This window comes from Natator depressus, chromosome 7, assembly GCF_965152275.1.
Source record: "Natator depressus isolate rNatDep1 chromosome 7, rNatDep2.hap1, whole genome shotgun sequence".
NCBI classification, from domain to species: Eukaryota; Metazoa; Chordata; order Testudines; family Cheloniidae; genus Natator; species Natator depressus.
Genome location: NC_134240.1, coordinates 1,508,254 through 1,521,089, shown reverse-complemented (window position 1 = coordinate 1,521,089; position 12,836 = coordinate 1,508,254). Strand labels below are relative to the sequence as shown.

The 12,836-nt window shown below is 47.0% G+C and overlaps 2 protein-coding genes across 4 annotated transcripts in view; both read left to right on the top strand.

The window, feature by feature from the left end:
* The window catches only part of ARIH2 (ariadne RBR E3 ubiquitin protein ligase 2), a 123,139-nt gene extending 114,815 nt beyond the window's left edge, over positions 1 to 8,324 (top strand). For all 3 annotated transcript variants that reach the window (XM_074957316.1, XM_074957315.1, XM_074957317.1), the window contains 5 exons: positions 1,118 to 1,269; positions 2,546 to 2,689; positions 3,037 to 3,105; positions 4,388 to 4,471; positions 5,006 to 8,324. In XM_074957316.1, coding sequence (XP_074813417.1) covers positions 1,118 to 1,269; positions 2,546 to 2,689; positions 3,037 to 3,105; positions 4,388 to 4,471; positions 5,006 to 5,077 — 521 coding nt within the window. In that variant the 3' untranslated portion in view covers positions 5,078 to 8,324. The remainder of the gene's footprint in view (positions 1 to 1,117; positions 1,270 to 2,545; positions 2,690 to 3,036; positions 3,106 to 4,387; positions 4,472 to 5,005) is intronic.
* The window catches only part of NDUFAF3 (NADH:ubiquinone oxidoreductase complex assembly factor 3), a 131,011-nt gene that overhangs the window by 43,599 nt on the left and 74,576 nt on the right, over positions 1 to 12,836 (top strand). The window lies entirely within an intron of this gene.

Genomic DNA, 12,836 nt, shown 5'->3' with positions numbered 1-12,836 from the left:
GCCCTTTGGTGGAATTAGCAGATTTCAACCAAACTGAATGGGAAAGGTAAGCCTTTCAGAAGCAATTTGTACAGCAACTGTTTAACCCCCATCTTTTCTCCTTCCTGACAGAACACTACGAGTATCCCACCTCTAAAACCAGGCAGGTCTGTTTTGTGGGTTTAGCTGTTGCTCTACTTTTTCTCCTTAGCTCTTTTACCTACGTCCTCCCCCTCAAGCCAGGACTACGCTACCAACTTGTATCTGTATAGGTACGGGGCTTGGATGTGAGAAATCCACACCCCGCGCAACATAGTTATACCAGCCTAACCCTTTGTGTAGACAGCGCTGTGTCAGCGGGAGGGCTTCTCCCAGTGATAGCTCCCGCCTCTTGCAGAGGTGGATTAACTAGGTCGACGGGAGAGCTCTCTCCCTTCAACGCAGGAGTGTTTTCACTTGAGTGCTACAGCAGCACAGTAGTGCTAATCCAGCGTTTCAAGTGTAGGCTTGCCCTCAGTGATTTCTCATCTAACGCTATCTCCTAAACCACTGGATATGGATAGGTGTCTTAGAGTCACAGAATTTAAGGCCAGAAGGGATCATCAGATCATCTAGCCTGACCTGTGTACCACAGGCTACCAACACCACCCACCGTGCACCCGTGAGAATTGGAAGTGGATTATCTGTGTGGATTTGTTCGCTGCTTGATTAGATTAGGATCCTTCAAATCTGATCCATCAGAGACCCATGCTGGCAACTTGCCAATAATCAGAGAGCTGCAGTCACTAGCTAGTAAGACTGCAGCTGCCCTCTTCTTTAACTGAGGTGCAGCCTGCGGAGACGACATGTCCCAGTTTCCAACACTCCGTGTGGATCCAAGCAGTGTCTCTCTGGAGCACGCTGGAAGTGTTACCTCACAAGCTGCATCTCCATATTTAGATATAGACCCCCAAGACGGGGTTGTATTTAGCCCACAAGCTGTATTCTGTTTCCCCCTGGGCAAAATGGCACAAATAAACTTTACATGCTGCTTGGCTGAAGGAAGCCCCTGAAACAGAGGGGCTGTTTCTCTGTAACTTGGTTTCTGGAAACTCATTTTTTTCTGTGCATCACAGTGATTGTGCCTTGTTCTCTGCAGACTTCTGCTGGATGTGTCTGGGGGACTGGAAGACCCACGGTAGCGAGTACTACGAATGCAGTCGGTACAAAGAGAATCCTGATATTGTAAACCAGAGTCAGCAAGCACAGGCCAGGGAGGCCCTTAAGAAGTACTTGTTCTATTTTGAGCGGGTAGGACACATCTCTTTGGCCAGAGCTGCTGTAGCCTTTTAATGTCCCTGCCGGGTGCAAAGGTTATTGCCAGCAATGTTGGTGTAAGAAACTGCACAAACAAAGGATTCTGTACAGATGAAGTAGCTTCTGGAGTCCCAGTTTAGGTCCTGTCTTTGTTCCTTCAGACTCAAAATTCTGCCCAACAAATCCCAGCCAAGCTGTTAACTTTTGTTCTCCATTGAAGCAAACCATGTGAGATTGCTTAAGTTTCCTGATGCTGCAGAAAATCAGTATTGCCTGCATTTTTCTGTTCTTTCACAGCAGCTAGTACAATGGGATTCTCATCAATCCTAGGTGCTACAATGATACAAACAATACAAAATAGTGTCGCTCTGCAAGATGCTGCTATGTTGTGGCAGATAAGTATCCTAGAATCATAGGACTCGAAGGGACCTTGAGAGATCATCTCGTCCAGTCCCTGCACTCATGCAATATCGCTGCAACCATTTCCTCGCAGGACCAGGGAAGTTTCCAAAGCTCCTTATGGCATGAATTTGTAGGGACCAAGAAGAAACTAATCTCGTGTGTTTCAATTAAAACTCCATCATGGGGTTTAATGAAATTTTAAGGGGATTTCATGTTTAAAGAAAGGCTTTTGGAATCTGTCACTAACCGTCACAGCTCCTCTTTCCCTGCAGCAGGCATGACTAGGACTGGTCAAACTGTACAGGTCTAATGTAGCTTCTCTAGAAGAAAACATTGTAGATCCAAGGTTGCCGCTTTTCTGTGAGGTCAGCATGCACTCGTTTCCTCATTCAGATATCAACAGCTGCTTATCATAGCATTAATCTAGTCTTAAAATAATAATAAATTAATAATCTTGGCTTTCCAGATCAAGGGATTCTGGGAAATGGCCAAGTTTTACAATGATGTTTCATAGCACAGATGTGTCAGCTTTCAGTAAGCCCATGTTAAAGGTTAATCTAACTCTCTTGGCAGAGACCTCTTAAGTGGGGAAATCCCCATTATTTTACTCCTTCTAGTTGCTCACAAGATGCTGATGTGACCATAGGGCATTTCTACAGAGGGGCTGGGTTTGCTCCCTGCTCTCTCCTGCCTCTTATAGTGTAACCTCCATGGGCTTGCAACTAGTGGGTGCTGCCTTGCTGTGGTCCTGCCCACAGCATATCCTATCCTGCTGGACTCCAGCCCCATCTTACTTCCTGTTTGCTGGAGCGTCTATCTGTAGGTAGCAGCACTTTGATCTCATGCCCTTTTTCTTCTACTTTTGCAGTGGGAGAACCACAATAAAAGCTTGCAGTTAGAGGCACAGACATACCAGCGAATTCAGGAGAAGATCCAGGAAAGGGTGATGAACAACCTGGGAACATGGATAGACTGGCAGTACCTGCAGAATGCTGCAAAGCTGCTTGCAAAGGTGGGCATTTTGGGCTCTTTCAGTCCACAGGAGAGAGCCTACACACCAAAACACTTCCATCTGAGTAGCACACTGAAGAGGGAGGCAATTCAGAGGTTAGATCTGTAAGGGATGTTATGCCCTGAATCAGACACTAACTGCCTGAGGTTAGCAGGAGGATGCCTTTTTGAGTAGGTTATTCCATAATTGGTCCTGACAGGTGTTTCCTGCACCTTCCTCAGAAGCATCTGGTAATGGCCTCTGCTATACTGGACTGGTCTAGCAACTCCTGTGTCCCTATATTAGTCATAGAAATAATCTGTGCTAACAACATCCAGATCTAAAACTCTTTTCCTCTTCTGTTGTAGTGTCGTTACACCCTGCAGTACACATATCCATACGCCTACTACATGGAGTCTGGCCCCAGGAAGAAATTGGTAAGGTGTTTGCTGAGACTTCTTGGCATCTAACTAGGGAGCATAGTGAGCTAAGCAGACACCTAGATTTGTCTCCTCAGTCCCAGAGTTTGTGTGTTTATAATAAATCCGTGTAATTACATATATGTGACATTGAACCTCACGTATCCTCAAACTTCATAATCAGCTCAAAACCCTCCTCCTTCTGCTCCCCCTCAGATTTAATAGCAAAGCTCTTGCTGGGTGTCATTCCAGAGACGTCCCTGTTTTTACAGACTTTACTATAGAATAATACTACAGTGTGAATGACAAACTAGTTGTCAAGCAATTTTTCTCCATAAGAATTCGCATCATAAGCAAGCACATGTATCTGGAATCTGAGTTGGTTACTACTGGCTCCTATGTCCTGGGAGATGGGAGAGTCACATCAACAGGTTAACCTTTCAGGAAACTGTATCAAAAAGGAAGTAGTAAACCTCAGTGCAAGTGGTAGGGCGCTAGCCAGGGCACGCTGCCCTAGGGCTGGCTGGCTGGCAAGCCAACATCTGGGGCTCTACACGCTATTGTTTGACTTGAGTTTTGCTTTGCTGCTAGTATTTGAGTTAGTGAGATCAAATCTAGCTTGGGGTTTGTCTACCTGTGCTGCAGACACACCTTTGATCACAGTGTAGACATAACCTTCAGCTAGACGTTTGCTGACTTCTGTTTTTGTCCTTCTTTCCCAAGTTTGTAGTTGGGGCAGGACAAATAAATGAACCTTACTCTTTCCACGTCTGACTGAAACCCCCTTTAATTATAAACCAACCCAGCTGCTCAGTTGCTTACATCGCTTTACTATCAAGGGGGCCGCTTTGATAGGCCCAACACGCGACTTAAACTAAGTGGTTTTGAGACAGGGTTTCTGGGGTAAAGTTTCCTTGTTGGTAACACCATAGTACTCAGCCCTTGTTTTACATGAAGGTCTGTACAGGGCAGAAACTGCGTTTCCAGCCCCTAAGTGGGATGGAGATTCACCAGACTGCAAACACCAGTTGGTGGTGTCAGTTTCCTCCTTGTATCCTAATGCTTGAATAATTAAAAGTTGAATGTACAAAAATCCATCTTCCTTAGGATTTTGAAGTCACTGGACATGCCACATTCTAGTGCTTATTGTTTTCCCAAGTGTTCCAGAGATTTGCTCCACCAAACCTGTTGCGGAGAGGAAGGACCCTAGGTGTGTGTGCTTCCTTTCACCACACCAGTTTGGTGGCATAAAGCTGCTCAGGGTAGATTGGTTTCTCTAATTGTCTGTACTGTTGATCAGTTTGAATACCAGCAGGCTCAGTTGGAAGCTGAAATAGAAAACCTCTCCTGGAAGGTGGAGCGAGCAGACAGCTATGATAGAGGGGTAAGTTATCTGTTCCCCTGTGTCTGCTGGGCAGCCCTTTACGTACAGGTGGCTTAGTACCTGCACAAAATGGCCCAGGCCAGCTTGGCAGGCAGATGAGGGCAATCAGATTAGCTTTGAGTCTGACCTTTTGTTCCCTTGACCTGCAGATGCTTGCTTCCTAGTTGGGGGTGGTGGGGAGGGGGGCGGGGGTGGGGAAGAACTTTACTCCTGGCTGACTGAACCATGGCTGACAGGCTCTGAAGGAAGATGCATTCAGCCCTTTGCTGGAGGGGAAGTTACCCTGGTGTATGGGGTTTTTTGCTTTTCGGAGGTGGGAGGGAGCATCAGAAACCCTCTAAAAAGGGAAATGTAAGGAGAATTGGGTTCAGAGGGACAGTCCTTTTACACAGCGTCAAATCGGAAGGGTCCCTGCAGTCCTGAATTTGCTTGAGAAGCCGTGAATGGTCCTCACGCTCTACCGTACAAGTGCCTTTTCTTTTCCTCTGGGGAGTTCAGATTAATGGGGTTCTGCCTTGCTGTTCTTTGTTCCAGGATTTAGAGAATCAGATGCATATAGCAGAACAGAGGAGGAGGACCTTGCTTAAAGACTTCCATGACACATAAGGCGGAAGGAGGTGATGGGGTGCAGGGGTGAGAGCAGCAAGCAAGGTGACGGTGGCTGCATCGTGACAAATGAGCACTGCCTGTGGGAGAACCCGGCCAAGGACAAAACCATCCCCTCCCCTTGCAAAACAGACACGTGCAAACGCCCCATCTTAGTCCCTTTCTGTTTTTTATTTTTCTGCTTTTCGTTTCTGCCAGGCTAGAGGCTGGAGTTCAGATTGACATCTTTCATGGGATGTTTCCTCCTACCCCAGATGGCTTTTGAGAGAGGGAATTTTTCTGAATGGCTGTTAATAGTATTAGATCATTACAATTTATGTAATTTTCAACGGTTGTACAATTATACAAACAAACCCTAGAATAACACACAACCCTTTTTAAAAATAAATTGGCAGTGGAGTGTTCTTCCTTAATAATCTGCTTGTAAATTTAATGGGCTTCTGCCCCAAAATTCTTTTATGCACTGAGGGTTATGAAATAACCCAGCTAGAGTTCCCTTTCCTCTAACATGCGCTTTGTAGCACTGGCCTGTGGCTGCACGAGGAAAGTGGCTGGAGGTTAGAGGGTCGCTGCTGCGGTGTTGGCACCTTACAGCATCAGTGGTGGCTGCATATCAGCACAATTATGTGTGGCATCTCTTCTCTCAGCAGTAGTTTGTGCTGCATGAACCAAAGCAAATGGAGGTGTTATAGGGCAGAGATCAGGTTAATATAGGAGATATGCCTAGAAGTAATTCAGATCTTTGCATTCAGTGAACTTAAGGTCTTCCATGTGGATTTTTGCTTTAGTTGGTTTTTAGGGGTTTTCTGTGCTGCCAAAACTATGGTGTTTGGGAGACTGTGAGAACAGTTGTTCTAACAGTGTTAAATAGGCTTGGTCTTGTTAGGTAGAGCGGAACAAGCCATGTTACTTCAATGCATACAGCTTTGTAAAGACCAGTCATCCAAGGCGTGTAACAGCATGATCAAACTACTTTGGTCTCATTTACCCAGGCAAGACTAAACCCCATTGCAAGTCAAGGGGGAACAGTAATGCATAATGTGATCCCTGACACGCGTCTTGGCAATGTAGACAGGCACTCAGAGAGAAGTGCTAGAGCTAACCTTGTACTGCTCTCTCAGAGCCTGCACCAAGCCAGACCGAAAACTGACTGGTGGAGGTAATGTATGTGTGTATTGGTATTAAAGCTGCTGGATGGTTATTATCAGTCTGATTATTGCCTGGGACTCTCAGAGCTTTTGTCTGGGTGTGTTTAATGCAAAATATAAACAATTTTTTTAAGTGACCTCCCCAATTCATCTTAACAAGGGAGTCCCTTCAAACCAGTGGCTTAAATGTGAACACTTTACTATGGTGGATGTACCAGGTACAGGTGCCTGTGTAACACATGGACTTGTGCATGCATCTGCTATATGTAGGCAAAAATGGAGTAGTTGAGTGTCCTGATCCGAGGAAATCCCCAATTCTAGGGTGAAAGTAGTGAATTCCCTTCCATGCCATTTTCATGAGGAATGCTGCCCTGACACATTCCTTACTAGGATACTCTTATTTTCACCCTTTTTGACTTGACAGGATGAAAGACTGACTGGGAGTCTTCCTAATTCCTGCTTGACAAAATAAACTCACACTGCTATGGAGCTACTCTCTTGGTTCCATGAGAGACATGCACCATATGACTCTAGCACCCAGAACTGGGTATGTAGGTTTTAATCATGTGAAGGTGGGCGAAAAGAGAGGGCTATCAGTTTGAGAGGGTTACTTATTGTATGAACTAATCATGTGGCCAGAGTTTGTACAGTGTACCCCACTGTGCAGAGCTAATGTGTGTATAGCGCTTTCAAGATGTAAAGCGCAATGTACTAATGTACGATATGAACTGGTGTTCTAGTTAAGCTAGCTGCATTCAGGTGAAATTTGGTCTGTTTGTCAGAGAGGTATAGGGCAGTATCTTTTCGAATCCTAAATACTCAGCTTTGCTGCCAGATGGTGCCCTCTTCTCCCTGCTCACTTACATCACATAAGCATTCAGCTCTGAACCAGGATAAGCATATTTTGCTTAAACACGAAGTGTTTTAAAATCCTCATTCCTGGAGTAGTGTAGATCAGATGGCAGGAACCAATCGCCAAATGGCCCTGAGAGCCGACTCGCAGTCCAGACTGCTCAGACACCTTGGTGATGAGCACTTTACAGACTGCTTTGAAAGACACCTCTCTCTTTGGAATTACACAAAACTCAAGCTTTATCAACAGGGTTTTGTTTCTCCAAAACTCTTCCAGGAAGTAGGCTGTGAATTTCCTGGTTCCCATGAACAGATCCTGCTTCCACCCTCTGTGGGGGAAAACAAGGCGGGATTGTGTCTTTGCAGTGTGAGCCCAAAGAGGGCAATATTTGTAGGCTGTAGTATAGGAACAGTTAAAACTGTGGAGTGATCCCCATTTCCTGCTCATTCTGGCATCTGAAGAGGATAAGCTGCTGCTGTTTGAGAGGTGGGTGATTGATAGGAAAGAAATTAGTGTTCTTGAGATCAAAGATAAAGGGGCAAATTCTGTTATGTGAACACAGCCCCTTTCAAGTCATTGTGGTGGCCTGAGAATAGAAGTTGGATCAGGTTATTAACTCTAAAAAGATACAAATTTTCCCCCGCACCAGTAACATCGCAGTTTTGCAGTGTTTGTCCCTTCCTCTTTTTGCAGCTGCTTGCTATTCCTAGGTCAGCCTGACCTCTCTCTCCATCCTTGCATCTGATACTCTTTATTTCAGCTTTGCTCATGCTAATGCACTGGCTGACTCAGATCTCTAACAGTCATCAGGCTTCCCGGACAGTACAAAGTTTTCTACTGACAATATAAACTGCATGACTGCTGCTCCGCACATGAACTGCTCACTGTACCAATGTGGGACAGGAACAGCAGGAGGTTTCTGTACTATAATTTCACATTCAAACTTTTAGACTTTTTAAGCAGGTGATAAATAGACCTTTATTTTTAAATGAGACTTGTTCTAGGGACTCCTTTTCTCACCTGCATCTGCTCAGTTGGATTGTTCTCCAGGATTTCAGGTAGCTGCTGCTGTGGGAGCTTTAGTATTATGGAGAGTGTTGCTGTTTCCTGGTTGCCTTGTTCTGTTGGCGAGGTCTTCTCCAAGAAACTGACACCACTCTTAGCTTTCTTTATAGGCATTGGAGGGGAAGGGGCAAAGGAAAATGCCCTTGAAATATTTCCCAGCGGTGGAGTGGTTTATTTGAAATAAATTGTGAATTTATAATTTTAAAGGTGTGTGTGCAGTGTCTTTATTCCATCAGCTTTTAGGTGAAAACCCTCTACTTCAATGTTGTTTTTTTATTAAATGTTTCGAGCAGTGAGACATGGACTGTTAGAATCACATGAAGCAGCCAACAGCACAAATCATAATTTGAGTGCTACAGCTGTACTAAAATGCTGATAGGGAGGAAGGTTTGGGGATTAAGGCACTTGGGAAATTCTGTTCCTGGCTGTCCCATTGATTTTGTGACACTTTAGCAAAGTCACTTCATCTCTCTGCCTCCATTTCCCATCTGTAAAATGAGAAAATACTACCCTACTGCAAAGGATATTTTAGAAACAAAGTCTGGACTTTAAGGCTCTTGACCGCGATGATGAAGAGTGCCATAAAAACCATATAAAGCAATGTGAAAAGTCAAAGCACAGCTTTGGGTTTGATGTATTAAAATATTAGCATAAAGAAGGAAGAGAATAGGCACAGATTTGCTAAAGAATCATGCCACCTAGTATATGTAATTCCTGTTTTCTGAAAACACATACCATGCTGAATTTTCTGTCCAATTAAGGTAAGATAGTGTCACCTTCTAGACAAACTCTTGTAAGTAACAAGCATGGGACTGTTGCATATTGGAGAAGTCAAAAAAGGGTATTCAGAATATGCAGTAATCTTATTCCCCTTTTTGCTGACTTTCTCTAAATGAAGAATATCCAATATCTTTTGTCTCATTAGTAGATATTCTGAAAATCAAACATACACTATTAACAATCAGCATTACCAAAGGTTTTGCTATATTGAACTATTGTTGCAGGTAACTTATGTCATATAGTAGACAGCGGACTCCATTCAGATCACTAAAACTATCAAACTCCTTGAAGTTGAAATTAAAAAAAAAAAAAAAAAAAATCTTATAATACAACTGAAAATCCCAGGTCACTTTTAAAAAAAATACAAGCTTGCTAAGCTTGATGTCGATGCTGCTAATAAGCATTTCTAAAATATCTATTCAACATGAAGTGCATAGGAGCGAAGGCTTGTCTAGTTTTAAATAGTTCATGTTTTGGGAGACAAAAGGCTTAACTGTCCAAGAACCCAACCTGTAGCTCCTCTGGGAAATGCTCAGTTCAGGTGGCCTTCATGCTCTGGACAGAAATCTAGTCACGTCAGGCTATAACTCGTCAGTAATTTTCACGCTGCAGCTCTGTGCTGTGCCAGCTGGAGCTGTTGAGCACTTTGCCGACTGGGCAGAATTTGAGTGCCCTTGTTTGTAAATGGGAGGGGAAAGAGGGGGAGTGTTTTTTAGATTTTTACTTATTTGAATGCCCAGTTCAATGGAACTGGGGTGTGTGTATGTAAATTTTTTTAATTTAAAATCACCGAGGAGTGGCAGTGTGAGGGGGAGTCTGACCGCCATTTAATGACAGCAGTCTGAGGCCGAGGGTTACCCCTTTACAGCTGTTAACGTGTGTTGTCAATGTGCCCCCCCCACACCAACCCAGCTGCTCACTCCGTGTTGGGAGGCAACTCCTGTGTCTTCCCGCTCCCTGCCCGGGCGGCCCGCATCTGCTGGCAAGTGCTCACCGACAGTGCTGTCAATTCCACAAAGTAGGAAGTCACCAGACAAACCCTGAAAAGTCGCTAGATGTAGCTGTTTAAGCACTCAAAAGGAGTCAAAAATGTCACTAAACAAAATTTCCACAGAATTCAACTGAGAATTTTTTATATATATACACACACACAAATGCGCACGCGCCTATAGCCACACAACCATTCACAAGCAGCTCAATAGTGTTAATAAAATCCATTCCCTGCTCTTCTTACTATATTCTCTTACACAGCAGAAACAACTACAGCAGTACGCTGTCAGCAGGAGGGTGCCCTCTGCTCATTGAGCAGGGCGCTCTGTATGTGCCAGCCCAGGTTGGCTGGGGTTAGTTCATTTCAGCTGAGCCTCCCTTTCGTGCCAGCCTAGATTTAGAATCATAGAATATCAGGGTTGGAAGGGACCTCAGGAGGTCATCTAGTCCAACCCCCTGCTCAAAGCAGGACCAATCCCCAATCAAATCATCCCAGCCAAGGCTTTGTCAAGCCTGACCTAAAAAACTTCCAAGGAAGGAGATTCTACCACCTCCCTAGGTAACGCATTCCAGTGCTTCACCACCCTCCTAGTGAAAAAGTTTTTCCTAATATCCAACCTAAACCTCCCCCACTGCAACTTGAGACCATTACTCCTTGTCCTGTCATCAGCTACCTCTGAGAATAGTCTAGAACCATCCTCTCTGGAACCACCTCTCAGGTAGTTGAAAGCAGCTATCAAATCCCCCCTCATTCTTCTCTTCTGCAGACTAAACAATCCCAGTTCCCTCAGCCTCTCCTCATAAGTCATGTGTTCCAGTCCCCTAATCATTTTTGTTGCCCTTCGCTGGACTCTCTCCAATTTATCCACATCCTTCTTGTAGTGTGGGGCCCAAAACTGGACACAGTACTCCAGATGAGGCCTCACCAATGTCGAATAGAGGGGAACGATCACGTCCCTCGATCTGCTCGCTATGCCCCTACTTATACATCCCAAAATGCCATTGGCCTTCTTGGCAACAAGGGCACACTGCTGACTCATATCCAGCTTCTCGTCCACTGTAACCCCTAGGTCCTTTTCCGCAGAACTGCTGCCTAGCCATTCGGTCCCTAGTCTGTAGCTGTGCATTGGGTTCTTCCGTCCTAAGTGCAGGACCCTGCACTTATCCTTATTGAACCTCATCAGGTTTCTTTTGGCCCAATCCTCCAATTTGTCTAGGTCCCTCTGTATCCTATCTCTGCCCTCCAGCATATCTACCACTCCTCCCAGTTTAGTATCATCCGCAAATTTGCTGAGAGTGCAATCCACACCATCCTCCAGATCATTTATGAAGATATTGAGCCAACAGGTTCGTGAAAGGCAGAGCCCAGAGCCGGGGGGAGAGGGCATTCATCTGACTTGAGCTCAGCGCTGCAGGAAGCAAAGAAAATAGATGTAAAAACAAAAATCCATTAGCCAGACCCCTTCTCTCTGCTTCCACGGTTTCATTTCTGAACAGCTAGGCAGCTAACCCCAGACCAAGCCAGGGGAAGGAGTAACAGGGAACTGAAATCAAGCTAATTCCACCTTTGATCCTGTAGTGAGGGCTTCATCCCTAGAGGCACGGTGCATTGGGGCACCTGGTCCTGTCTTATCCCACCTTACCTTCCATCCACGCAGCTCTTCTTGCTGGCCAACCTGCCTCCCCCACCCTACCCACTTCATCATCCGTCTTTCTCGGCATGACAGGGTGCGCTATCTGCTACGAAGCAGCGAGAAAGAACATTTGGGTAAAAACAGGCCCTGGCTCATGTGCTGCTCTCTCCAACGTGGGCCTGGCTTCAGCAAAGTATTTAATTAGCCTCCACCACATTTTTTCCTTGCCTGCAGCGTACAGTGATCTCAGCCCAAGAAGCCCGGGAACGCGATTCCTTCCGAGGACACGCTCAGTGGGGGTACTGACATCGACTGGGTGCGTAACAGAATCTAGCAGGACGACAGGGTGACCAGAGGTCCCGATTTTATAGGGACAGTCCCGATTTGGGGTTTTTTTTCTTATATAGGCTCCTGTTGTCCCCCACCCCGGCCTGATTTTTCACGTTTGCTGTCTGGTCGCCCTACTTCCCTGGCACGTGCGAGGCCACCAGGCCCCGGGCGCCAGCGGGCGGGACGGAGCCTGGGGCCGCTGGCGCTGAGCGCCGGGGCCGCTGCCGCAGGAGGTGACAGCCGCCCCGAGCCCAGGCTCGCGAACCCCGCTCCGGCCGCGGTCTCGGGGCCGCGGGCGGGGGCAGCGCGCCCCCCGGGCGCTGTGTGGGGCACACAGGGACCGGGCTGGACGAGCAGGGCTGAGCGGCTGGGGACGGGGGCGAGGGGGGACCACTCTCCCCGCGGCCGCTGCGCCGGGCAGTGACAGCCGCGCGATCGTCGCCGGTCACTTCGACGCTTGTTTTCTCCAAAAGGTCCCTCCATCCACGGCAACGTTGCTAGGTGGCAACGGCCGGCCGGCCACAAACCGCGCGTCGCCGGGCCTGCACCGAGCACCGCCCGCCGGGGAGCCGGGGCAAAGAGCCGCCCCTTGGCTTCGGGCACGTCTTTGCCCTCACTACGCATGGCCGCGAGCGCCCCCTATGCTCAATGGGGCTGAAGGTGCACCGTGCCCTGAGTCAATTGGCCCCCTAAGGAAGATGGCCGCCCCCTTCCCCTGTTCGCAGGGGGCCTGAGGCCAGGCTACCCTCAGCAAAGATGGCCGCCCCCTTCCCCTGTTCGCAGGGGGCCTGAGGCCAGGCTACCCTCAGCAAAGATGGCCGCCACCTTCCCCTGTTCACAGTGGGCCTGAGGCCAGGCTACCCTCAGCAAAGATGGCCGTCACCTTCCCCTGTTCGCAGGGGGCCTGAGGCCAGGCTACCCTCAGCAAAGATGGCCGCTCTCGGGCCCGAGCCGTCTCT